General features: G+C 39.6%; 1 protein-coding gene across 1 annotated transcript in view; it reads left to right on the top strand.

Annotated features, from left to right (window-relative positions):
- The first annotated feature begins 6,470 nt into the window (after positions 1-6,470).
- Positions 6,471-26,424, top strand: part of prx (periaxin) — a 40,954-nt gene continuing 21,000 nt past the window's right edge. The window contains exons 1-5 of the mRNA XM_005745002.1: positions 6,471-6,708; positions 19,827-19,876; positions 22,089-22,196; positions 24,988-25,113; positions 25,678-25,837. Of these exons, the coding sequence (XP_005745059.1) occupies positions 25,084-25,113; positions 25,678-25,837 (190 nt within the window). The 5' untranslated portion in view covers positions 6,471-6,708; positions 19,827-19,876; positions 22,089-22,196; positions 24,988-25,083. The remainder of the gene's footprint in view (positions 6,709-19,826; positions 19,877-22,088; positions 22,197-24,987; positions 25,114-25,677; positions 25,838-26,424) is intronic.

Genomic DNA, 26,424 nt, shown 5'->3' with positions numbered 1-26,424 from the left:
AAGGCCCTGCTGGGCCACAACTAAAGCCTCCAGCACCACAAACAATGGAGCAGGGCTTTATGATGGGTCGAAGCAAACTGCTGACTGTCCACTAGTGCTAATACGCCCCTATTCTGTCTTATCTCAGTGGTGTCACTCTTCCTTCACAAACACATGCACACACACTTACACATATGTGCATATTCAACATCTATTTGGTGGTTTGCAGAAGAAAAAGGGATTTTAGCCATCGTTACATTTATAAGTCCATACACTAAGATGGCCCCTCTATACTCCTGTAGCTCCATTCACCATTCACCATCTGTCCATTTACCAGCCATCCACAGATTCATCCATCCATCTCTCCACCCATCCATCCATCTCCCAGCACTCAGACCTCTCCACCCTCTCAATTGCTCTCTTTCTGTTTGTGATCGATGCCGAGAGTGTAGCTCAGTCTCCCTCGGGCCCAAACAGTCAAACGGACCCCTGGATAAACTCCAACATTCACCTGCCTCCCCCAGCTCTGCCTCCCAGCTCTTCCAATCCCGCAGCCTGAGCTTGGGCTGCTCCACCGGTGTGTTTCCTCCTTCGGATTCCCACTGTGGACCATGTGTGAGTGTCTGCGTGGAATATTCAGAGTCACCTGGACACCTTCCTCCGATGCAGGTCAGGATGAATCAGTTATGTGTTGCTTTACTGCCCAGAGAAACACAAGCTCCCTGGAAATATTTTGCAAACTTTGTATTTGATGCAAAAAATGTATTTTATACTAAATTACATTTGCTCATCATCAAAGGAATGATTCTCTACTGTTTCTGTTAAGCTTTAGGACCATCTCTGGCTGTGAGTAGGTTAAAATAAAAAAGTTACATTTGGAAAAAGAATTGTCCACTTCATTCACTTTAGTTTAAAGAAATATCTGGAGTAAATTATGATAATGAAATTGAGGCTCATTACCATGGATTAACATCCTCTTCCGTGGTTTTAATTTTCTGCTTTTTTATTGTCTTTGTTTATAAGATTTTTCACCACTTTTGGGATGAATTTAGTTCATCTTATCTTGGACCTACCTTGAAGTTCATCAGAACTGGTTTGTGATTAATGAAAATATTGTACTTTGGCTTAAATTTTAAAAATATTGAGGGTTGATTTCAAGTTATAAGCCTCTGCTGCATGCTGTTTGAAACAGGAATCGCTCTTTCTGGATTTTTAGTCGTAAGATGTGGGCTGCATGGTGATTTGGTCTTTGTTCTTGTTCAGTATTTGGTGATACTTTGGCCAAAGCTTGGTCACAAAATTGTTGTTGCCCATTGTAAATCGCTGTAAAAAATAACAAAAATGATGTCAGCTTGACAAGCTGATAGTGACTCATTGGCTGTTAGTAGATCTGCCAGGCAGCAAGTCAAAATGTATCCTGTTACATGTAACTCAGTTTCATTCACACTGTATTCTGCACATTATTAGAATCAGCCTTGTTACAAACAATTACGTACGTACTTTCTAGTTAGACTCGCAAGACTGTTTTACATTTTTGGATCTTCACAATCAGCAGATTTTGCTTTACTTGCAAAATTATCCTAATTAGAATAAAAATTTTAGTCAGATGTATTTTTTCTTTTACATAATAACAAATGAATAAAAGGCACAAAGGAGTCGCATATATAGAATTCACTTGATATAGCATTTACTGTAATGTTGACCACTAGGACGGAAGATAAGCAGAAGAAGAAACTAGTAATAGAATAACAATATCTTTAACCTGATACATTCATATGTGCCAAGATCACAGTAATGTAAGCATTTGATGAATGAAGTTCAACAGTTGTTTGAGATTTTTGTGTCACTTGACAAGTTTTCTTTTGTAATGTAGTTTGTACAAAATGGCAAATTGCTTTTATCAATTTTCATATGATAAAAGTTGTAAATGATTACATTAATTTTGGGCTATGAAGTACCCACTACCGCTTATACTTTGTGCATTGAACAGCCCCAACCAAGTTTTTGTTTTACCTGTAAACACAGAAGATGAACATTCCAACAAAAACACATTTCTATTTTTTTCTTTTTCTTTCTTCTTTTTTTTTTTGCAGATCCACCTATTCATAAAATGTCATTAAAACATCCAACAATCAATCTTTGTCAAAATGCAATTCAAAGGCTGCTGAATCCTTCACACCCATCTCTATTAATACCCTCAGGTCAGGTCAGTGCGGTGAACGGTCATCAGGTCACAGGTTAAGGTGAAGCTGAGGGAAGGAAGTGAGCATTTTGTCACTGATAACATTTTCCAGTTGCTGTTTAGTTTATCTGCTCATGCTGATGAAGTGTGTACAAGTAGGAGAGAGAGAACAGCAACGATCTGCTTCCTCTGTGTGTTTCCAAGACATATAATCCAGCATGACGTAAGTCCAGGCAGACTGAGACGATACCCTTCTTCTCATCCAGTTGGGTATCGCATTGAGCACACGTTTGCTCTGTATATGCAAGCCACCTCTTTTCATGCTGTAACTGACTTAATCGATGTCATATCTGTTGTCACTGATGCCTGTTTTGTTCTGTGTGGGGGACTTTCTGCTACTGTCCATGGGACATAGCAGGAAAGAGACACGGTGGCAGATATAAATAGAAATAGGCAATAACAATCTTCTAACACATACAGCTACATCTGTCTGAAAGTCCTGCAAAATGTATCTAAAATAAATGTTCTTGTTGTCAGACTGCATCTTCACTCTGAAGGTCAGGTTGGGTTATGTTTATCGTGTCCACCTGGAAGAACATCTAACCTCAAGCAGAAATGTCTGTTGAGAATAGTTTTCACTTGTATTGATGTGTTAATGTATTTTTAAACTGTTACTTAAATTTCAAGCCATATCATGTTTTTATGCTCTAATGGCAGCTGAACTGCTAAACAGAACTGTATTTAAGGCAATAAGATGTATAATGTGCATGGATGACTTCCAGCCAATCAGAAACTGGTATTTTCAGCAGCCGCAGCAGGCATAAATTAAAAAGTAATAACCTCTGAGAAGTGGTAGCTATGATATCACCCAGCACCCCACCCCCATGCACGCAGACAGGCTGTTAGACGATGTTTTTACCGTGACACACACTGACACACACACATACCTACACACTGCCTGCTCCAGTTTCCTGGCCCATTTAAGCGCTGACGAGGGCATAACTGTGGGTCTGGTGGGACCTCGTGCCCAGTGCCACACCTCGCCCCGTCTCGCCTCCTCCACCCCCGTCCCACTCTAGAAGCACCGCTCCTCACTCCCGTGTTTGCTCTCCTCTATCTGATCCCTCAGTCCAAATAACATCAAATCATATCAGCAGATTGTTGCTGTTTTATGAAAAGCTTCTGCTGAAATTAGGAAAAATATATGTTTTACTCAGTGATACTTCTGACATAGGACTATGTAATCCTTCAGACCGGGTTACTACAAAGTAAAATACCTACAGATACCTTCCACTTTCTTTCTCTCTCAGCCTTCATCCCGCTATTGTCTGGCCCTGCCCTTGATTCAGGATCCCCGGCCTTCTCTGTATCTAAATCCTGGCTTTGTGTTGGAGCTGAAATGCAACAATGACCATGTTAGCTGACACAGTGTTGGCTGTCTGATCTGCGCTGACAGCAAGCCCCCCCTCAACCCCACCTCTGCTTGGCTTACTGGAAATGCAGATAGCTATTGCTCATCTGCAGGGCTATGGGCTGGTTGGTTGGGTCGGCTCTATGGGGGTTACGTGGTTGGTGTGCAGTGGTGTGCAGGTGATGGGTTATAAAGCTCTGGGCTTTGAGTGGAGGTTTAAATGGTCTGCAGGTGTTTTCAGTTGTGTTTTGTTTTTTTGGCTAATTAAAAAGATGTCAGCCCAATGCTGTGTGGTCATATCCACAGTCCAGAGCAGAGGTGTGTAGCTGCCCTGCAGGTGTGCAGGGACTGTATTATTCAAGTATTCTTGAACTTCATCGGTTCACCAAAACATTTTCGTTTTTAAATTGCTCCACCTGAGCCAAGGCTGAGCATTATGCTCTCAGTGTTTTTGCTTGTCTTTGTGTGTAAGCAGAGAATTGTACAAATCACTAAACTAAATTTCTTGAAACTTGGTGAAGAGGAGGAGCATGGGCAGAGAAAACATAAACTTTGGTTGAAGACACCTTTAGCATTTCCAATTAATAATTCTACTATACAAAGTTCACTAGAGGGTGAGACCCTTGTGTTTACAAGTGAAACTAATTCACCTTCTGGGACAAAAGAAGGCTTGGCAAGAAATGTTTTGAGTTTTTGGAGGTGGTACAGCAAGATGCCTGTTTCTACATGTTGTAAATTAAATCCAAAGTTTTCTTCACATACTTTGTTATTGCTGATTATTTGTTATGGACAGTATCCCTCCTTCTCTGCTCCTCGGGTTATTTAGCCATGCAGTTACTGAAAATGAATTCCTTTTTCATGTGAGTAAACCATGAGCATGTCTTTTTACTTTTTTACTTTTCATCTATTCACTACGTGATCCCTTTTCACATTCTTTCAGTAGCCCATATCTTTGGACTAAACAATATTATATGGTGGCTTTGGCACAGGAAGCAGGTCATATTCTAATTGGAAGGTTGTCAGTTCGATCCCTGGCTGCTCCAGTCTTCATGGGACTGGATGTTGAACCTTGAGTTGCTCCCAATGCATTCATCGGAGTTGCTTACAAATGAATGTGTGTGAATAGGTTAATGAACATGCTGCATAAAGCACTTTGAGTGCAAAAGCGTATATCAGAACCAGTCCATTTAATATATTCACTATGAATGCTTTGGGTAGGAGCACCTTCTCTGGAGAGTTTAGCTGCGATGATCTGCATAATTATCCTACATACCGCTAAGCATTTAGGAGTGGAACCTGCAGCTACGGTTGATGAAGTTGTTTAGTTTCCAGGATCAAATTCCTTTTATGCAGCTGAGTTACTTCCACTGGAGTGAGCGCCTCTCCACTTCGTTTCACCTCAGTGAGTGTGAAGTTGTTGGTTGTGTTTTGGTTTGCACGAGTGCCACCTTGGATCTCTTCTGTAAGTGGCAGCTGCCAAGTATGAGTTTGTATACACTAACATGCAAGTTCTCAGATGAGTGGCGATGTCAAGGGAAGGAAATATGGAGTGAATCTGAACTTTTTTGTATAATACTGTTAATGATTTATTTAGAAAATGTCAGTGTAGATGTAGATGTTTTAATGCTTCTGGAAGGAGAGGAGAAAAACATTCCCAGTGCCACTGCATTAATATTTGGACAACATCCACAGTGTTGAAGATCCTTGAATCCCAACCAGCTCAGTGGGTGTAAAGGAAAAGAGAGTTTAGCAGCAGGTAATCTTTTGGTTTCTAGATGACAGTTGAGAGGACTTTGGCTCGCCAGCTGGCATGTATAAATTCTGCAACCAGCTGGATTACTGCAAATCATCAGTGAATTCAAGGAAGCATACAGAGACATGCACAAATACACAGACATACACACACGGCAATGCTCAAATTCAGGCAGGAATACACAGAGACAAGCATATATAAATACACACACAACATCCAGCTCACAACAGCAGCTGCTTCCTTGAAATACATCACACTTTCTCTAAAACAAGATCCAAGGCCTGCTGTTCCTATTTTCAGCCACTTGGGATAAAAATAGCTTCTAGGGAGAAACATCACTCACTGATAAATTCATCCTGATACTTACTGGAAGCAAAGACGAGCTGAGTTTTTATTAGAGCTGTTTTCTTGTTTATATTGGCTCAGCTGAAACACCGAAGCAACCAACAGTTGGCGTCTTGCTGGAAAGAAAATCCACCTTTCAGATGTCACACAGCAGGCGCTTACACAAACTCAATACACTTTTCTTTGGAAACAGTCCCATTTTTCTTGCATATTAAGTCATTATAACTTATTGGAAGATCAATGACTCTGGCATATTTTGTAAGCTCAGCAATGTGCAGTTGGATAGCAGATGAGTAGGAGGAGCGTTTTCAAAGTAAAAAGAGTGACCTTTGAGCTTTTGTTTTATAGCCTGTTGTCTGTGTTTCAGAAATGATATATCATTAACTCAGTATTGTTATAGGCATTATTTACATTCCTCTTTAAAACAAGTAAAGTCTGCTTATCTCCTTGGCATCATAATTATAAATAATTGGCATCATGTATTCTGCAAGCTTTAACAAGTTCTCATTTTTAGATTTAAGATGATAAAGTTCATCTTTCCAATTGTTCTCATTCACTGTCTTAATAGCTTGCAGCAGGCACTGAGAGACAGAGAAACACTCGCTGCTCCTGCAGTCTACTATGACACAAACTTTGTTATCTTCTTCTCCTCCCTCCTTTATTACTATGGTCGTTCAGCCCCACCTCCAGGTGCCCTAATATGGGGGCATATCTCTACCCTCCAGCCAATCGGGTGGCTGCATGCATCCCTCCTCGAGATGGGGCACTGGCCAGGCCTGAGCTTTCAGTGAGGGGAGCAACAGGCTGGCTGGTGACAAGGGGCAAATGTTTAAAGCAAAGAGAGGGGGAAAAGAGAAAAAAGTACCAACAACAAATTAATGACAGCAGCCGACCAACACGAAGTGAGTGTGAAAGAGTCATAAGAACAAGAGAAGAGGACGAGCCTGAGAGTGAAGCTCTGCTTCTGTTGCTGCTGCTGCTGCTGCTGCAGGTGGAGGGCCTGTCACCTTTGAGGACACGCTGAGGTTGAAAATTAAGGTAGGCTGTGTGGATGTGGCTTAATAAAGTCTGTGCTCATGCAACACTGCAGTCTGTGGATACCAGTCTGTTGCTGTGTAGGAAAATGTGCTAAAAGATGGGAAAGATTTTTGCTGGTTAGAGCGAATATGAAAGCATGTGTTCCTGATACTCTGTGTTATGGAATAGCAGCAGTGTTTTTTTTCCCTTTTTTTTTGCTCTGCGTCTGTATAATTTAGCTATAAATCTGCCTGAAAACACATTGTTGTCTTTCTGAAAGGTTGGTTTAACATTTGGCAGCTCAGGAGCTTCTGAGAGCTGGGCAGAATAGTTTATGGAGCTGCCTGCAGACTCCAGTTTGCTGACATTGGAGAGCATAACAATAGTGTGCTGTTTAAATGCAAAGACAGTTTTAGTAAGACAGCTGCTGCTAGTGTTTATTCCAACATGCCAGTTGCTGGTTACAAACACTCGAGTATTCACTGAGGTTTATGGTAACTATTTGCAGCATGACATGTCGTTATGCTCCAAGTTTATAAGGGAGTTTTGTCAAGAGACCCAAGAGAAATAACACTTGAAAATTAATCAGAGCACTTATTTTAACTGTGTATCTGGCAGTGCCATTTGTTCAGCCCACATAACAGAGTGCCCTCATCATAAATAAACCACTCAACATTGTAAGTAGTTTACTGCTCTTTTAAACAACTGTCAGTAAACTACTCATGTCCCAGCAAGGTTTTTTTGTAAAAACACCAAGTGACCAAGCTCCTGGTGTACGCACCAGTACGTCTTTATGCTGCAGAGCACGCAGTCATTTCCAGTAGTCCCTGTCTTAATGTTACACACAGTGACAGCTGCAGTGTGACGGTCACAGGATCTGTTTGGCCCCCAGGTCCAACTTCACCGCTTACCAGCCTGGTATGTACGCTGGCTTAAAGTGGGTACAGAGGTATCACAGCCAAAACACACCCACTCTGTGATTGAAGATCACAAACAAATAAGTCCCTCTGGATTACGTAATGCATGCACTGGACATTTTTAGGCGATAAAAGCTACATCTTTGACAACAACACCAAAATAGACCAGCGAAACCAGAAGGCAGATTCTTCTTTCCAGCAACATTTGCACCAGCGCCCTAAAGGTTAAAGGTTAAAATGGTTTCATTTTTCCACTGGTTTAGGTGAACACATTTACTGTGTGTGGATGTGTGTGTCCACACTGAACTGAGAATAAATGACGTCAGAAATGAAATGATGGATGATGATAGCAGTTTCCTGGCGACAGATTTTGGGTGGTGGTTGCAGTTATGGGTGGGGTCAGTTTTAGACCGGCATTTAAGGGGTCGAGTGGGGTTAAGAGCTGACGGGGTAGTTCATGGGGGAGACCTCATGAGGAAACACCACTTGACGTACATGCAGGGTGAACTTCCTCTGGTGCACGCAGAGAGCTGAGAGGATGTTACAGGAAGGAAGACTCCTGTAAACAAAAGACCTGAAAGTACACTTGTTTTGCTTTGCTTTGCTTTTCTTTGAGGCTTTATTTTAAACATGGTAAAATAACACAATAAAACATAAGGAAGGAGTGGGGAGAAGCACAAGGTCACACCCCATCTTCAATATTTAGTAACTTTACTTCCTGTTTTTTTTCTTCTCGCTCATAAATCCTTGTTTACATTCTTCTTTCTATAAATTTATTGTATAAGCCCAATAACACAATAACACACCAAAAAGACGCACAGATAGAAATAGGTATGCATAGATACGCACACTTATAAATACATATACATGGACATGCATCTCTATATACATAAAAAAAAAATCAAAAATAGAAAATAAGTATAACTAATTGGTGAGACATCCAATCAAAACCTTTCTTTGTTCCTTCCTTCCCTGCAAAAACGACCTCTACTATTTTACGTCTTTTTAAACTGTGTCAGTTTGTTCAAATTATAAGATGCTTATAGTTTGTGTGTTTTGTCCTAAGCTAACCAGAGCCGTGACTGTCTTTCACTATGTGAAAATTCAATCGTTTAAAATAAAAACAAACTTCTGTTTATAAGAGGCATTTCCTGTCCAGAGGCTAACGCCTCCGGGTGTGCCTTGTTTTGCCCATCTGATGTCTCAAAGGGGCAGGAAACACACTGGGATCTATCTCTCTCATCTTCAATGGTTTGGACATGATGCTGTTTGCTTGGTGCTTTTATCTAAAGTGGCGCACGGCGGCAACACTTCCGAAATTTGCAGTTGGAAAAGACCCGGTGGGATTCGGGGCCACCCGTGGTTTAGAGGCCACTGAGCTCCACAGTTTCTGCCTTCTTATTCAAACAGGACAGCACATAGTCACCCAATTACAGTGCGCTTAAATTTACCTGTTGAAGACCATTTTCCCTTTTGGCTCCAGATTGTTGTAATGAATTACAGGTTTAAGATTCAGGTAATCAGTCTTTTTACAATCAATGTTCAATATCCAACCGGACAAAAAAAAGCTGGAGCATTTCTTGGGTGTTAAAATGCTAAATTGTACATTTTCCATATTGTTACCAGTAGCAAAGTCCACCACTGAATTTTGCACCACTGACGTATTCTGCAGACTTCCAGTGGAAAAGATATTATGTAACATTTAGACAGGCAACAAAATAGCTACGCTGTAAACTAACCTTTATCTGTAAATTAAAACCGGTGGAGCATCTTTCCTAAAACAATGTCCTTATTAGATTGAATGATGACAAGCCTCATTATAAACACTCCAGTGTGTATTATACTGCAGGTACTAATCCAGAGTCCCTCATAAAAACACAGAGCTGCACATATCCAAACATCAAAACTCTCTGCACGTACAAGTGCTGATATTTTAGGTGGGAAACTTTTGTTTTGAATGTGGTTGAAGTGACCCTCTCACTATAATCTGTTTAATACTGTTCACTGTTCACTGTTTGTTGCCAATATGTGTTTCTGGGACAGTGCTTCACTGGCTTACGTGCAAGTTGAAATAAAATCAACGCAGTGTGGGCTTGCATGATATAACGCTAATGTATGAGCGCAACTGCAGTCACATCACTCCCCTTTGTCTGTTTGTTGCATCACTTCTAAATTGTCATATTTTGAATTTCTGATATATTCCATTTTCACATACCATTTGTTTCAAAATGAGGAATTTACGGTGTATGCAGATGACATTCAGTATAAGCATCATAGATGAAGGGAGTTAGATATTATGGGAAAAAAGATATATGAAAAACATTGTATGTAACACACCCTGAACAAAAAGTATGGCATTTGTTTTAAATTATTGTTAAACATGTCAGGGAGAACTTGTACTCTTTGCTAATACTTAATTACTCACTTACATCATGCATTTCTTCTGATTTTCCACCTGCAGCTCCAACATACCAGTAGAGTCAACTCGGTATTAGAGTCCAGTACATAAGTCATGATACAGGCAAACGGAAGGTTTGTTATCACTCCCCAAGACAAACATCCGTTTCCCTAAAAACAATCGAATGAAGATTATTTCCATCTGCAGTAATTTACATTTGGCACCATGGTGCTGTTCTGGGACATCTCAGATTCTTCGTTCACATGTGCAGAAAAATAGTGAGGACAAAATAAAGCAAATATCAGTGGCATCAGACACAAAGGAGCTGTATCAGAGGTGGGTTGCAAAGTGGCTTGTAGATTCAGAGCAAACGCTATGACATGAGACAAAACAGTGTTTTTTTTTCTTTCTGTTCATTCGTGTGGACGGTAATGTTCTAGTGAATGTTTTTCTACATGTCCATTAGCAGGTTGGCATTTCCAGTGGTGACAAGAACAATTTTTTAAAGCACATACAGTGGTCCCTCGTTTACCACAGGAGTTAGGCTCTAAAAAAAGATAAAATACTAGGTGAATTATTATAGATGCTTTAAGGCTGTAAAACCCCTCACTACACACTTTTCTCAGACAGGCATGAACATTTTCACACTTTTCTCTCTTGTTTGAACACTCTCAAAGTTCAAACCTTTGTAGAAAAATAAGTCCAGTATTATAGAATGAAACCAAAGATCAAACCCTGGTTTCAGGTTCAGAACCTGGGAATAGAGCAGCTGCGAGAGAATTCAACATCAATGAATCAATGGTACAGAAGTAAAAGAAGCAAGAAGAATGAGTTAAGTAAAGGTTGAATTATCTGACTGTTTTGTTTCGCTTAATGCGCCTTATAATCTGTTGTGCCTTATGGTTATTAAACATTTGAAAGAAATTGCCCACCCCTGGTCTAAACAATCTCAGTCCACGAGGGCCGGTGTCCCTGCAGGTTTTAGATCTCACCTTGGGTCAACACACCTGAATCACATAATTAGTTCGTTACCAGGCCTCTGGAGAACTTCAGGACATGTTGAGGAGCTAATTTAGCCATTTAAATCAGCTGTGTTGGTTCGAGGACACATCTAAAACCTGCAGGGACACCGGCCCTCGTGGACTGAGATTGCCCACCCCTGGTTTAGACTAAGTAGATCCACTTCAACTTCATACATCAGGTCCGTGAACAGACTGTGTCAGAACAAACCAGTGATGCTGAATCACAGATTTCATTGTTTTCCTTTTTTTAAGAGCTGATGTTTTTTGAAGTATTTACAGTCAGTCTGGGGACTGGAATAGAAACAGCTTCCTTCCTTTGCTCTCTGTCCTAAATTTAGACCCAGTAAGTTTTGTGTTATCTGCTCAGTCTCCCACCAATTGTAAAAAAGTGTGGCGGTATGGCGGTATTTCCTCTGTGTGTGAACTCTTGCGTAAGTGTGTGAGGAGAAAAAATATTTTTATCTACAGTATATGTGACCTGTGCTGATAATACTCCTCTCTAGAAATAAATCCCAAACACATCCTCAGCTGTTTGTCAGGCGCTATGTAATGTGTTACGTCAAAGACATGTTATCAACTTTTTAAAGGGCAGACTTGTTTTCTTTGCGTGGACACCTGATGCTCAAGTCCAGCCGTCATTGAGCCAACTATAACATCATTAACTTGTCCGTCTTTAATAGGCTTAAAGCAGCCGCTGAACAGGATTAGAGCAGCAGGGTCAGTTTCATGAGGCTTCGTCTTTAAGGCACTGCGGGACAACAAAAACGATTCAGCTGACATCACATCATCACAATTCATGATGGATGTCCAAACTAGTGCGAGGAATCACAGCTATCAGTCACACACTGACAGCAGACAAGCGATACTGGTTGTTCAGACAAGTGCCTTCTTGCAGCTGTACATTGTTAAAGTGATAGAAAAAGAAATCAATGGGTTGTGAGGACAAAATGTCTAATTCAACCGCGTTTACCTGTGGTGTAAAGTGGTACATGGGTATGTGTTGAGTCGTGGTAACCTGGGGAGCTGAACTGGAGCTCAGTTCTGCATAACTCAAAACAGATATGGTGTCCCATGAATGCCCATTTATCCATTTTCTTAACTGGGTATCCAGTTCAGTGTCACGGGGTAGCTTGGAGGCTATCCCATATGTCTTTGGATGCTGATACTAAGGCTCCTACCAGCTAAACACTCTGCCCATGTACATGATTGAAAAAAATAACCATTTAAAATGCGTAAAGTAAGGTCTTGTATGAATTGGTGTGAATGGGTTAATACTGTTCCTAGTGTTGGACAGCAGTCCCCAACCTTTTTTGCGCTACGGACCGGTTTATGTCCGACAATATTTTCACGGACCAGCCTTTAAGTTGTCGCGGATAAATACAACAAAATAAAACCAGTACTGGTACCCAAAAAAAGAAGATTTATTCATAAAATACACAAGAAAGACCCAGGGAAATCCCAGGGACATCATAGAACACCCATTAAATCCTAGTCCATCTAACTAAGCCTTGGAAGTAAATGCTAAAGATGCTTATGTGGTATTTTAGGAATCTTCCGGCAAGGCTTTGATTTTGGGCAAAACCTTTCTAAAAGCCAGTCGTTTATTTTAGCCAGTCTTTGCTTCAGAAACAGGCGTGAACCTCTCCCACACATGTCAGTGGAGCAGTGTGACTGGTTGATGTGTGGTCCGTGTTAAGCGTTAAGAGTGGAACAACTATCTTTGCAGTTGCAGAATTCTCCCACAGATTTCTACTAAGGACTTTTTTAAGTTTAATGTCTCCCACTCCCATAATGTCCCAACTTTGTTCATTTAATGTTCTGGAAAAAATGTAGGTGCAGAAAGTCTAATCCTTAAATATTAAAAAAAAGCTGGAGGGTTTTAAAATATGTGAAAATCAGGCAGCAGGGTGTCAGAGAGCTCAGCATCACTGACGTCCAAATGTTTACATGTACTATGGCTAATATGGAAAGCAGTTCTTTTCTCTATCACTGGAGTTCACAGACCATTAAACACATTTGTTTAAAAGATTTGTCCACCAAATCACTCACTTCCGTACTGTGTAGACTCCGAAGCCAGAAAAGCTGTGACGAACAAGACTAACTCCTTGCTCTCCTTGCAGCTCACTGACAGTTAAGCTGAAAGAATGGATCATCTCATGATTGGGGTCAATATATTTTACTGAAATGATTACTTCACAAACAACACAATACCACTGCATTTTAAGGGACATGAGAATTTGTTGCTTCTTTAATGCAAACACTAGAAAAATAGAAAAATAGTTCCGGTATCTTTCTCTGAGAGGACATCGCTCTTATTGGTGTGAATACTTGATCATATTGGTGCAACAGGTAAAGACGAACCAAGTAACGCTCTCCATTCAGGAAAGGCTGCATCCATCCCTCAGAGTTTTTACTGCGCACTGACCTACAGCGACATAGAAATGTTGCAGAGCTGTAGTTAGCATATAAATCCACTTAATCCCAGCATACTTTGATAAACACTGCATAACGATTTACATGTGAAACTGGCAAAGAAGCTTTTTGCTCAAACTTAGCAGTGAAGCTGTGAAGTACTGTCAGGCCCCGTTTAAGTTTTTTTCCACTCTGACTTCATAAATAAACCCACCCACACCATCAAATCTACTTTAGACAACTTAATCCAGCTCCTGTTTGGCAAAATGCAGAGTGGCTGACAGCAGCAACGCACTCTTTGGCTTTCAAGTTTTTCCTCAGATTCAGGGCCCATCGTAAGAACAGTCAGGCACCAAGGAATAAGACTATTAAATACATATTACTGTATCTGTCTTGGACATGTTGCTTAGAAATTATACGACTGTACACGTTTCGGCTTAATTGTAGCCTCCTGGATATTTTGTACATACACAAGTACATCTCTCAGCTGGCTTGGGAAGATCTTTGTTTCCCTCCAGACGAGCTTTACAAGCTGATCAGGGAGAGGGAGGTCTTGGGGTCTTTCTTTAGAGTGCTAGCTCCACCACCCAGACCCGGATGTGTGGTGGAGGCAGAATGGGAGTAAATGTATGGATGGACAATAGTTTTTCAGGTTTAATTTAAGGAAGTATTTCCTGTTCATTTTGTTTTCACTCACTTCAGAAACTTTAAACATTCACTTCATACCTCAGGCCATCTGCGCTAAAGGTCAGGGACTCGAAATTTTAAATAAACTGCCTGAAAATTCACCAGAATACAGAAAACACCAGACCACCTGCATAATGTGCATCTCCAAATTCAAAGCTGTGGCCATGATTACATTTACATGTTGTTTTTTAAAAAATGCATTACAGTTTCATTATGCTCTCTGTGTGTTGTCTTCACTTCAGTGGCCGTGAAATCAACAGTGTAGAGAGGAGATGAGTGTGAAGGAGAACCGTACACACATGCTTAGTCTTAACCAGGAGAGTTATCCCTGAATGGCTTCCAGCTGCTGTTATAATGTTGAACATTTCCCGCTGGCCCGAGGGTTGTTCTGGCCTGTAGTTTTCAATTTCAAGAAATGATTGTACCTGAAGTTTTAGAACGCTTCAGTATGTTTGATGGTTTGCTTGTTAATGCAATCATTAATATTTCCACCTCATCTGTGTAGGCAGATTGGTTTGTGTGACTGGTCTGTGTGCTGAGCCTCGTATATTTGTGTGAGCTACAGCAAACACAGTGATCCGCTTTAACCTTTTCCTCTCGTAGTTTTAAGTAGAAATGTAGAAGTCTTCTGGGAACCCAAAAAAGGGTAACAGAGGGTTAGACTGCAAAACCGGCAGTCTGGTAGTTTACAGGAACACAGTGGTCTGGAGATGAGTCAAATTCCCAGCCTGGGCTGTTGTTTCAGTCCATACCCTGTGATATGAAAAATGAAAGTTTTTCTGCCTTGAGGAAAAATAAAAGAGTGGATCCTGTGATGCAGCAGAATAGTTATTTACACGAACGAGCAGTAAGTATGGTTGCAATACTTGCAGTTATAACTAAACTAATACAGTTACAATACTACAAAGCTGCTTTACCCGTGCACACCCTGGCCTGTTTTATGTAAATATTACTTTAAATGCTTTGTAGAACACTGTTAAAAGAGGCTAATTTTAACATTTTTATGAGTGCCACAAATTTTCAAAGTCCTAATCAAGGAAGTTTTCTCCCAAAGAAAACAGGTCTTCTAAACTGCCCCAGATAGCTTTTCTTTTCTTTTTTTGCAGTCCACATTTTTCTTGATTTATCTGCACCACTATGTACCAATTTTACATAATATCCACCTAGCGGGTATCATGCAAAGTAGTTTGGCACTCCCTCAAAAATGAATGAACAGCTGCCATGCAGTCTCCCTCTGCAGTGCTGCTTTTGCCAACTGTAATCTTTCTCAGGGACAACCAAAGCATAGAGATGCTGTTATTGGCTGTGACATTGGACACACGAGTCTTCATGCACTCCCGACCCCTGAGAGGGTGAACATCCAGCATCTTATTGTTATTTTTGATTGCAGTGTCCCCTTTAACATTGCAGTGCAAATTGAACAACTTGTGTGGTTAGCTTTAAATATATTCCCACTGGCCATAGTTGCATTAAAATTGAAAGGATGAGGGTCAGTCAACATTTTGGGAATCAGTTTGAAACCAGTAAACAGCCATACTCTGTTAGTTGTTTGTTAGTTCCTGTGTTTTCAGGTCACGTTTTTGTGTTATTTACTGCAAATTATACTCTGCTGGCTTTCTGAACACTTCCTGATGGTATGTAAAGGATCCTTTTGCTCACCCTCCAGGTCCTCAGCATGTTTCATGAAACTCTGCTCGGTAATTTCCTTGTAATTCTGCTGATATTGCTCCAACTAGACTCACATTGGCAGAAAAACTAATAATCAGAAAGTAATTTGTGTGAATTACTATGAAAAATATGAAAAAAAACTGCACCGTGTAACGCCTTCCTGAACGAGTTGGTTCTGGTTCTTATACATAGGGGATACATAGCTGAACTCCAGGGTGTCGTCATCCGAAAGCTGGCATCAAGGCGACTGCATAAATCGAGTGTTATGTCTCTATTTTACCTGGTTGTTTACTAATCAGAGCAGCAGCAAAGAGGCAATCAAGCAGTAATGTAGTCAGGTATGAGGAATGATACTTTTCTAACATCCACTTTTCATTGAAGGAAGTTTTAAACTGTGGGTAAAAATACCTCCCACTTCACTACTTTACACCTACACATGCTGGGGTGTCTGTGGGGCAGTCGTGAGGCGTGTGGGGGCCTGCAGATGTGAGTCTGATCTATAATAAGACCACTCTGTGAGGCATTTCAGATCTTCTCCTCCTCCTCCACTGCCATGCCTCCATTCCTTAGCTCCATCCAGGGAGTGCCACCTCCTCCACCTGTTGCTGTCCATCTGCAGCACAGAGCTGCAGTTTAAAGCTGCTGTAGGTGAAAACCTACAGCAGCTTAACAATCCCCAGTCATCTGCATGTTTACACTTTCACTGTAATATTCTCACCTGAAAATGTTTCTTCACTTTTCTAATTTCACAGATCAGGAAATGTAAAAATGTGTTTTAAGTGTCTTTTATTTTTATTTTGTTTATTACAGTTTCAATAATTGAACAGATTTCTATATAGTTTGTATATACATTTAAAAATTACATCACTCTCTGGAAATTTCTGTCACCGTTATGCCTACTTTAGTTTAATAAAACATTTCAGTAACAACTGCTCATTTAGACTCTGACGCCACTTATGGGCCATTAGTTCAGCAGTGCAGTGGGTACACCTGCTATTGCCGCTGCACTTGATAAATAGTCCCTCTCAGTAGCACAAAAACAAGTCAGAAAGGGTTAGAATATCCTAAATAAAAATATTCTATTTCTAAAGATCATATTTTGTCTTTAGTCTGTGTCTGATTTTAAGTTTAAACTATATTCAAATGCACATGAAAACACCAGAGAGTGAAAACATCTTATTCCAGAGCTCAGTGTCTAAAAGTAGATCATTATTCTTTAGATAATTGTCTTAAAACCTTGAAGAATAAACATGTGTGAGGGTGAGGTCTCTGTCTCTACTAGAGCACCATTCAGTGAATTAGCAGGTACTCTGGGATGGTTCTGATGTCTCCGCGGATCTTTTAAAAGCATCGGTCTCTTCAAAATGTTGTTCTGTTCCATTAATTCGTGTCCCTGCTCCTCCGTGACTGATACACTGACGGCTGGGATGCAGCGAATGTATGTTATGTGTTCCTGTGACCCGCTAGACACCAGATACCCCCTACCCACCCAAACAGGCACGGCATCCACGCTGACACCACACGCCCAAACACACGCACTCAAATTCACACACACACGCACATAGCTGAGCTGAGGCACCGAAAAGTAACCACATGATTGCAGAGAAACAGAGGTGATTCCTGCAGACTTGTGCTGTTGTTGGCAAGTCCATGAATTCAAGAACGTTCTTAAAAATATTTCCAACAAACCAAACTTTGTCCAGGAGATGCACTGTGCACAGGGGCAAAATATTAGCCCACTTCCTGATTTCTTAGTTTATTTGTTTCTTCCATATTTGTCTCACTTAAATGTTTCAGATCATCAAAGTAATCTTAACATGAGTGAATACAGTGTGGGAACAAAAACTAATCAAACCTACCTGACCCTCCTTCAATCATTAATTGACTCTGATTAGCAACAGCTTTTGCAAAGCTGAGACAAATTTCTCTAGCCACGCTTAAAGAGAACATGTCTGACAAACCAAAGGAGTCTAAAAGATCTCAAAAAGCAACACATCGTGCCGTGATCTAAAGAAACTCAGAGTTACAAAATCATTTCTAAAGGCAAACCATAGTGAGAGGTTTCATCCACAACTTGGAACAGCGGTGAACTTTCTTAGGAGTGGCTGGCCTACCAAAATTTCAAAAATAGTGCATTGACAAGTCAGCCCAGAATAACTTGTAAAGAACTGCAGGACTTACATGCTCCAGTTAAGGTCACAGTTCATGATTCAGCAATAAGAAAAAGACTTGGCAAAAATGGCATCCATGAGAGAGTTCAGAGGAGAAGATCATTGCTACCAAAAAGAACAAAGGCACATCTCACGTTTGTTAAAAGGACTCTGTAGACTAATGGGACAAAAGTTGAACTATTTAGAAGATTTGATTCCTGTTTTATCTGGTGTAAAACTAACAAAGTATCTCAAAAAGAGATCATCACACCAACAGTCAAACTTGTGGGCGCCAGTGATGTTCTGGAAGTGCTTTGCTGCTTCATGACCTGGACCATATGTCATAATTGATGGAACCATAAAATCTGCTCTGTACCAGAAAATCCGGAAGGAAAATGTTCGGGCATCAGTTTGTGCCGTGAAGCTCAAGAGCACTTGGATTATACAGCAGGACAATGATCCAAAACATGCCAAGATCGTTTTGAAAGTCTGGATTTATCCAATTGAACAGCTTTGGCATGACTTTAAACAGACTGTTCATGCTGAAAAACCTTCCAATATTGCAAATGCCTGATTGCACTTCTTGCCGCCAAGGGTGGTACTTTAGGCACTTTTTCACATAGGGTCAGCCAAGTTACACTGGATAAACAGAAAGGTTCAGCATGCACAGGGTTAAGACAAGCAGTGGAAGTATTCTTCCCTTGATCAATTCTCATTTTAAACACGCACAAACCTAAACCTGTATTTTACTATTTGACCTACAAACAGCTTGATTTGTCATGCTTGTATCTGCACTGCAGTCTCTAGGACATCACCTTTGTTTAATGAAGTTCATTTGTGCCATGTGAACAGTTTATATAACTCAAAAACCAAGAAACGCTGCACTCTCATAGGCTAGAAGCTTGCAGTGTCACATGAAAAAAAAAGCCCTGCTTTATCATCCATTTTAACTCTTGTGGTGAGTAGAGTCAGACAGTGCACCTGTAAGAAGGTCAGTTCTTTCCTACCATTATTCCAAACTTTGCATATTGCCACTGCGGTAGTATAATCTTATCAGCCTTCAGGGAGTATAGTGGTGTGCATCACCTCGGAGCAGCTGCTGACATGAAAAGTTACCAAAATAAACAATTTTGGCATTTTAGTATTTCTACAGAATATTTATAAGACACTAGTTTAGGCTTGTTGGGACCACTGGTTTCCTAAAGGTATGAATGGACAGTTTGTGCAGATGGCTGGGCTCGGGCAGTCAGTGCAGAGCAATAACTGAGACTATGGAAAGAATGTAAACCCTTCCAGAAGCTTCAGACTGACAGCTGTGTCACTATATCAGAGCCTCTAACTCCATATACTTAAACCTGACATGAATACCAGATGTTCATTTTCTCAAGAGCACTACCGGGGCTAATTTACTGTTACATGATGCTGTTATATTTCGATGGCATGTGAATAGTGACTGGTGTCCTGCTGTCTCAAAGAAAGTGCTTTATGTCACCAAATGTCCACTGAAACAACAATTACTAGGCGTTTTTTGTTCTAGTTTTATTCTGCTCTTTTTGCTGGGCAAATTTTCCCAAGCATCCGCCCTTTCATTGCTTTTGATTTATACATGAAAATGAACTCACCTCTGAACCATCTTCATTTTTTTTCTAACGAAACTTGAGGTAATTGCACAATTGCATTCTTCCTTGTTTATCGTCTTTCAAATGCAGGAAAATTGGCTGAATAAATTCAGGAAATGTCCTTCCACTCTCATTCTTTATGCCGCTCAACAAATCACTAACATGCTCTGTATCTAAAGATAATACCAAAGACATTCTGTTCATCACTGATTGATAATCAATGAATTAACAAATTAACAAGGAGTTGTTTTCTTTTAATGTTTTAGACAGAGACCAAGAGGACAGCCATGTTTTCAACCAGACCAGAGATCCAGCCGTAAGTACACAGCCTTCTTCCTGCTCATGCAAACACACCCATAAGTCATGTTACAGGTGTTACAGAGAAAATGTTTGATACGAACATTACCAAGAGTTACCTGCATGAATGAAATTTGGAATTTACTCTAAACAAGGTGTATGTAAAAACTGAGCTGTCACTTTAAAATGTGCAGATCTGCACATAAACAACCAAACATAAGCTAAACTATCTTGGTGCACGCAGAAACTATCATGTTTAGGTTTTAAAAGTGCACATGCATCCTTCATTTAGAGACAGAAATGGCAACTAATTCATGATATCTATGTGCACGAAAGGGTCCCTGGTCTCAAAAAGGTTTAAAAACCCGTACCAGACTTTCTTTAGATCTTGGCATAAATTCATGAATTCTTAAAAATACAGAGCTGAGATGCAAGAGATTTAAACAGATCATTCCCTAATCAGTGGCAAATAATCTCATACATAAAGGTTATTGTGATTTTAAAGTTTTATAGATTTTTAGGCATGATAAATATAAGGAATATTCACTTCTCCATTAGACAGTTTTGGGTTGTTGTTTTTTTTTTTTATACCCTTTTCTTGTTTTCTGTCCACAATGTCGATGATCATGTGAAACACGGCCACCAGAGACTCAAACATTAAGTAAAAATAATAATAATTCAGACTCCACCAAATGCTCAGTTTCATGCATTTTTTTCTGCTTTTGGATTTGTATGATGTCATAGTGAAGGCATGTGGTCATATCAGGCAAACAGCTCTGGCTGTCACCACAGATGTCCCGCCCACCTGCCATTTAAACCCTCTGTTTACAAGAAGCAGCAAATCAGAAGAAAGCTGACCTTAAAAAGGAAACCAAGGAATCAGTCTTAAATAAATAATGGTGATTTTGCACAAAAAAATCATGCAATGTGACTTTTTGTCCAACAACAAAAATCCGATACTGGAAATGAGCTGAACAGGTCGCCTTTAGATTACAACATAAAAAACAAAAATGTAATTTTTCAATGTCAATTGAGTATATTACTGTTTAATTAAGTAACTGCAGTGTTTGACCAAGAATCAACTGTTTGCTTATCCCAATACACAAAGAAAAAAGTTGAGCAATTTCCATTTGACTGTATATAATAATAATAATAATAATAATAATAATAATAATAATAATAATGATTCTGTAACTATAAAAAACATGCAGCATTTCAGCTCTAAGTACCCAGGGGACACTTTCAGTCAGTGGAGCGATTCTTTTATGCGACTGCTGTTTAACTGAAACGAGCGTCGACAGACGTGACTGTTTGTCATGTTGCACAGCCGTGTATTTTACTGTGGCTGTTCATTTGCTCTAATCAAATCTATTTTAAATGTAGTGCATTATTGCACTTTATGAAGCGAGCTGCACATTATCTCTAGTGGCGTAGCACCTCATAAACAGAGCACTAAGTCATTACAGCTTTAAGTTTTATGCCTGCTGACTGCCGTGTTTCTGTGAGAGGAAATGTGTGTATTTATATATCTTTGAACAAGCAGCTTGCGGGGTGAGCACTAAAGACATGAGCATGGTAAGACAGCTTTCAGGAATATTACATTTGGTAAGCAAAATGGTTTCAAACTGAATTCTTCTAATGGGAACAATTATAAGATCTATTATCACAGGCATTCAGCTTTCACTGTGTCCTGGGAATTTATAGTTTGTGTCAGAGGTTACACTGTCAAAGTGTTGGAACATAATGTTTTGACAAGATCATCTGTGCAAGAGTTCATGTCACAAGCAGAGGAAGGAGATATAGGAGGGTTGGACATGGCGTGCTTCCTCTAGAAAAGGGGGCGAGAGGTAAATGCCCCCTTTTTTAACTTTGACTTAGTCTAAAATTAGTCTTGGGGAGAAACACCGTTTCAGTCCAAGAAAAAATATTATTTGCGAATTAGAGGCAGCAGCAGAATAACAACAACGGTAGCTTACATTTTTTCACATCTGGGAGATTCCCAGTACAGTTTTCCTCTGTTAAACAGCTTCACTGGAGCAGCAGAGAAAGAAATGTCAATATGTGTTAAAATTTAAAACATACGTCTCCCTGTTCTTAAGATTTTTCCCACAGCTTCCACTGCAGAGCTGTTCACAGGCCCAAAATAATCTTATTAATTGAGTTAAAGGGTAAAACCACCAGAAACTGCTGCCTCACGCGCTCAAACATCTCACTTTCTGTTGTCTGGGCAGGTAAAAGATAAGAGGCGGTCACCCCCGTCTTCCAGATCCCCCTCCGCCCCCCAGCGCAACCCTCACCACAGCGGCTCCACAGAGGAACAGGAGAGCCCTGAGAGAGTGGTGAGACACAGAAAATGACCTGCAGTGATAGGATGCACATGAAGGTTTCATGCATAAACTGAGTTTTACTGCCATGCATCCATGTGTCAGAATAAAGGTGTTTACAAATCTAATTGTCAATAAAGAAAAAAAAAGGTTGTCTGAAAAGCAACACCGCTTACAAATCATATTTTTCGTCCATTTTTCATAAAAGGTAAAAACCTTGGGTCATTTTAACCTCCTAGGACCTGGCGTCCACATATGTGGACATCACATTTTGGGTTATTTAGACCAAAATACTCAATTTTGCTCTACAAGGGCCTGATATCCACTTACGAGGACTTTATGCTGCTACTGTTCTATCGAAATTTTAAACGAATATCCTCATAAGTGGTTCTCATTTTTCTCAGAAACAAAAGTTAGGCAAAAGTTTTTTAGTAATTCTTTGTTTTTACATTCATCAGGTCCCAATCAGCCCAAATATCAAAGAGAAATTAAAAATGCATGCTGTGGAAGAGTTCGGGTCTTAGGATGTTAAATCTGAAAAGACTTTTAGGTAATCCATCTTATTGTGATCAGTATAATAACAAATGCCACTTCCTACCAGGCAATATCTTACACTAGCTTTATGAATTTTACAGAATTGGTCTTTACCGTACAAAATAACGTACCTTGCAGTAATTGCTGTTCTGATGGGGCTCTATATAAATAAAAATAAATTGAATTAAATTTGATTAGCGGGAATTGATTTACCTTTGGAGCCAGCCTCTAGTGGCTGCTGAAGGAACTGACAGGCATTTAAATATTAACGTTTTTCAGCTGTGGAGCTTTCTGTGTGTGTAAAGGGTTCTGATCAGTCATGTAAATATCAGATTCTCAATGCTAGTGTTATAAATTTAACCAAAAATAAATAAATCTTTATTTATTTAGCTTATACACAGTATCAGTTTAGTTAGTTTTTGCTTTATTTCAGTTAAGTAACACTAATTTTATTAGCTAGGTTCATATTTATTTATGATTTCCTTGATTTGGGTCAAAGCTATCGCAGCTCCACTCACGTTCAGAAAATGTCTATTTAAAAAGAACTATGTTGGTATATGGATATATTCAGAGCAGAGAGGTGACTGACCTCCTGACCTGGACACAAACCAGGACCATTCAAACTGGAATACAATAGCCCAGGACAGATATGCTGAGGTCATTGTCCCACACGTAAACAAGCTCTCATTTCTCCCAGCTCAGCAGGAATGTCACTCCACAGTCTTTTCACGCGGCAGCAGGTGACCGCCAGCCGCAAAATGAACAACAAAATATGTCTAAATATGACGAAGCTGAAGTGACAGTGCAGGTGCTGGGACTCTGTAAACACCCCAACGCACAAACTAGAATGTTAGCAACTTTAGAAGGAGGACTTTTAGGAGGATTTTGCAAAAGGCGGTTGCTGTTGGATGGGACCAGACAGTAACACATACTGGTTGCAGTTATTTTGTGCCCATTTGTCTGCATTGCTAACAAGGTGAATGGGATTTATCTTGTTATCATGTGGGAACAACAACAGCTGGAAGGACAGGGGGGGCGGGATCAATTAGCCAAAATTATTTGAATTTTAGCTAGGTGATATTTTTAGTTACATGGTTAAATATGTAGTTTGAACAATGCATGTAATTAAAATTCAGTTCTTATTTTTCACATTTAGATGTGTAAAAGCATGTTGTAAATTTGCATTCTTATGTAATTATCAATTAACAAGACAGTCTATACAAAAACAAAAGTGGGTGCCTTATAACAAATGTATCCAATTAATTAAGGTTTTTTTCTTTATTTAAAATTTCATTGATTTTAAGTTTATTTTCCTTGATTACCATCTACAGGTATTACACTAAATAATAATATTAGTTATCTTTTAGCTTTCAGTTATTTTACAGTTTTGTCCTTTATTTTTTCCAAAGGCTTGAAAGTAACACAATAAACTACTGAAAATATATCTATTTTTATCTTCATTATGTTAAACTATATTTATGTCAAAGATTTACACAGTTATTCTTTCCATTACTGAAGTAGCTATGCATGATAAGTCATTTTAAGCCCTCACACTTTGAGTCAGCTTTCTTATTATGGCTGCCAGAAGTTAACTAGTAGTTTGAAAAGGTGGTGGGTCTAAAATGCCGTGAGAAAAATGTCTAAAACTGAAGATTTAAGGCACTCTGAAGGCAAAATTTGGGATATACAGTAGAGTGTCATGAACTGCAAAGTTTAAGCAACAGACAAACAAATGTTTGTTTGTTGGCTGACAAACAAAAGGTAAGCTTTATTCCAAAGCTGATAGCTTTAGTCCAGGAAGGGAAAAAATAAAGTGTAATCCAAGATTATATGAAGCTGGTTCCCAAAAGGCTATAAACAGGACTACAGAGACTTATGCTGAAAAGACAACAAAGGCTAGAATAAAGACAGACTGTTTCTACACATGAAGGCAGATGTCAGGTAGATGGAAACGCTTCTCCTTCCATCTACCAGCACAGTTGAACTACCAAAATAAATCAGGAAGTGAGTGACAATAACTGACACGGGAGATGTAGAGATTTGAACTTTCACACATCGGAGGATGCAGGGAGGAAGGGAATGCAAGTGACAACTTACAAACAGAACCTGGAAGTAAGAATTTGAAGTTCAAAGCACATGAAAACAAAAAACATAAATAACAAACTAAGGAAACAAGGAAAAGCATAACAAATCCACTTTGGTGTTTTTCTTTCTTCTTTTTTTGCTGCATCATGATATGGCACCTCAACCCCTGTCATCTGTGCTGTTGCAGGTGCAGAAGGAGAAGCTCCATGCCGAGCTGAAGCAGGTACTGAGCCAGAAGAGAAGTCATCTGAGAGAGTCGACCTGCCAGCTGGCCCAACCAGAGATGGACTCTGAGCCAGCAAATGAACAGACAGTAAGCAGAAGTCTGACTTTTCAGGCTGAAATATGTTACCTTTCTATGTATCAATGGCTTAAAGCTGTAATGTGCCAGGTGATGCACAGCTAAACACAGAAAACTGTTAACTTTTTCCTGCATTTTACTTCCTCTCTTCAGCCTGTGGAAAAGTGAATGTAGTCTAAGAATAGAATGACCTTTCTTCTGCGACAGCTTCATGGATAAAATGAACTTTGAAGTAAAGTTGAGAACAGTACAGTAAAACATGCACCTACTCAAACAAGTGCAAAATTTTACTCAGCATTGGAGCCCAAAAATAATTAAAATTCAAGACCGAAAAGTCGTTTTAGCAATTTTTTACTTGCTTTTGACCTGCTATTCAATTCTGATGCAGTAGTGTGATGCAGGCTGACAAAACCACAGGATTTATGCACTGACTAACTTCTTTTAAAAGACTGAAATAATGACTAGTTTTGTGTTTAACTATATTTTTGCTATTACTAAACTAGTATTGGTAATAATAAAACAAAAAAAGAATCTCGTGGATAACCGAAGTTTTGTGTTGGTGTCTGTGTGTCGCAGAGTGTGGAGGAAGCCTCTAAATCTGTGGAGATTGTGGTGGAGACAGAGGCAGGGGCTGGAGCCAGCGGCTACAGTGTGACTGGTGGAGGAGAGCGAGGGATCTTTGTAAAAGACGTCCTCAAAGACTCTCCAGCTGCTAAACACCTCAGTCTACAGCAAGGTGCCTGCAAGCACACCTGATTCATTTAGAAAGCACTACTAGCATACATAACATTTATATAAGATTTAAAAGGTAATTAAAAAGATATTTAGACTTCTTTTAAGGAGTTTGCACAGAAAACTTTATTATTTGGGGGAAAAGCCCAATATTACATTTTCCACATCATCTGTTCTCATTTTATTTCATATCAGCTTTGTTTATATCCCACCTTTAAAAATAGAGTTCATGAATTGCTTCAGTAATATAATGAAATATGAAACAAAAAGCCAAAAAGTTGGGGCCAAATGAAGCAAATAAAATTAAGGTGAAATTAAGTTGAAGTTAAAAGGGGGAAAAATCTAATGTAACATGATATCAATAGAAGATAATAGGACAAGTCTTGACCCAGAAGGTGGAAATCTACAAATTCCAACAACAGTTGACGCCTATTTTTGTTGCAGAATTTTGCAGAATTTTTGTAAAAATCTTCAAATATTGATTAAACACTTCCTGACTCATCAGGGAGTCTGCAATTTCCAAAGAGTTAACAAACTCTAACCCACTTTTTTTTAAATGCATTTATTCTGATGACATTGTCATTAAGGGGG

Source organism: Pundamilia nyererei, unplaced genomic scaffold, assembly GCF_000239375.1.
Source record: "Pundamilia nyererei isolate P.nyererei 1_Seehausen unplaced genomic scaffold, PunNye1.0 scaffold00152, whole genome shotgun sequence".
Classification (NCBI taxonomy): domain Eukaryota; kingdom Metazoa; phylum Chordata; class Actinopteri; order Cichliformes; family Cichlidae; genus Pundamilia; species Pundamilia nyererei.
This window is presented reverse-complemented; position numbering and strand designations above follow the sequence as displayed.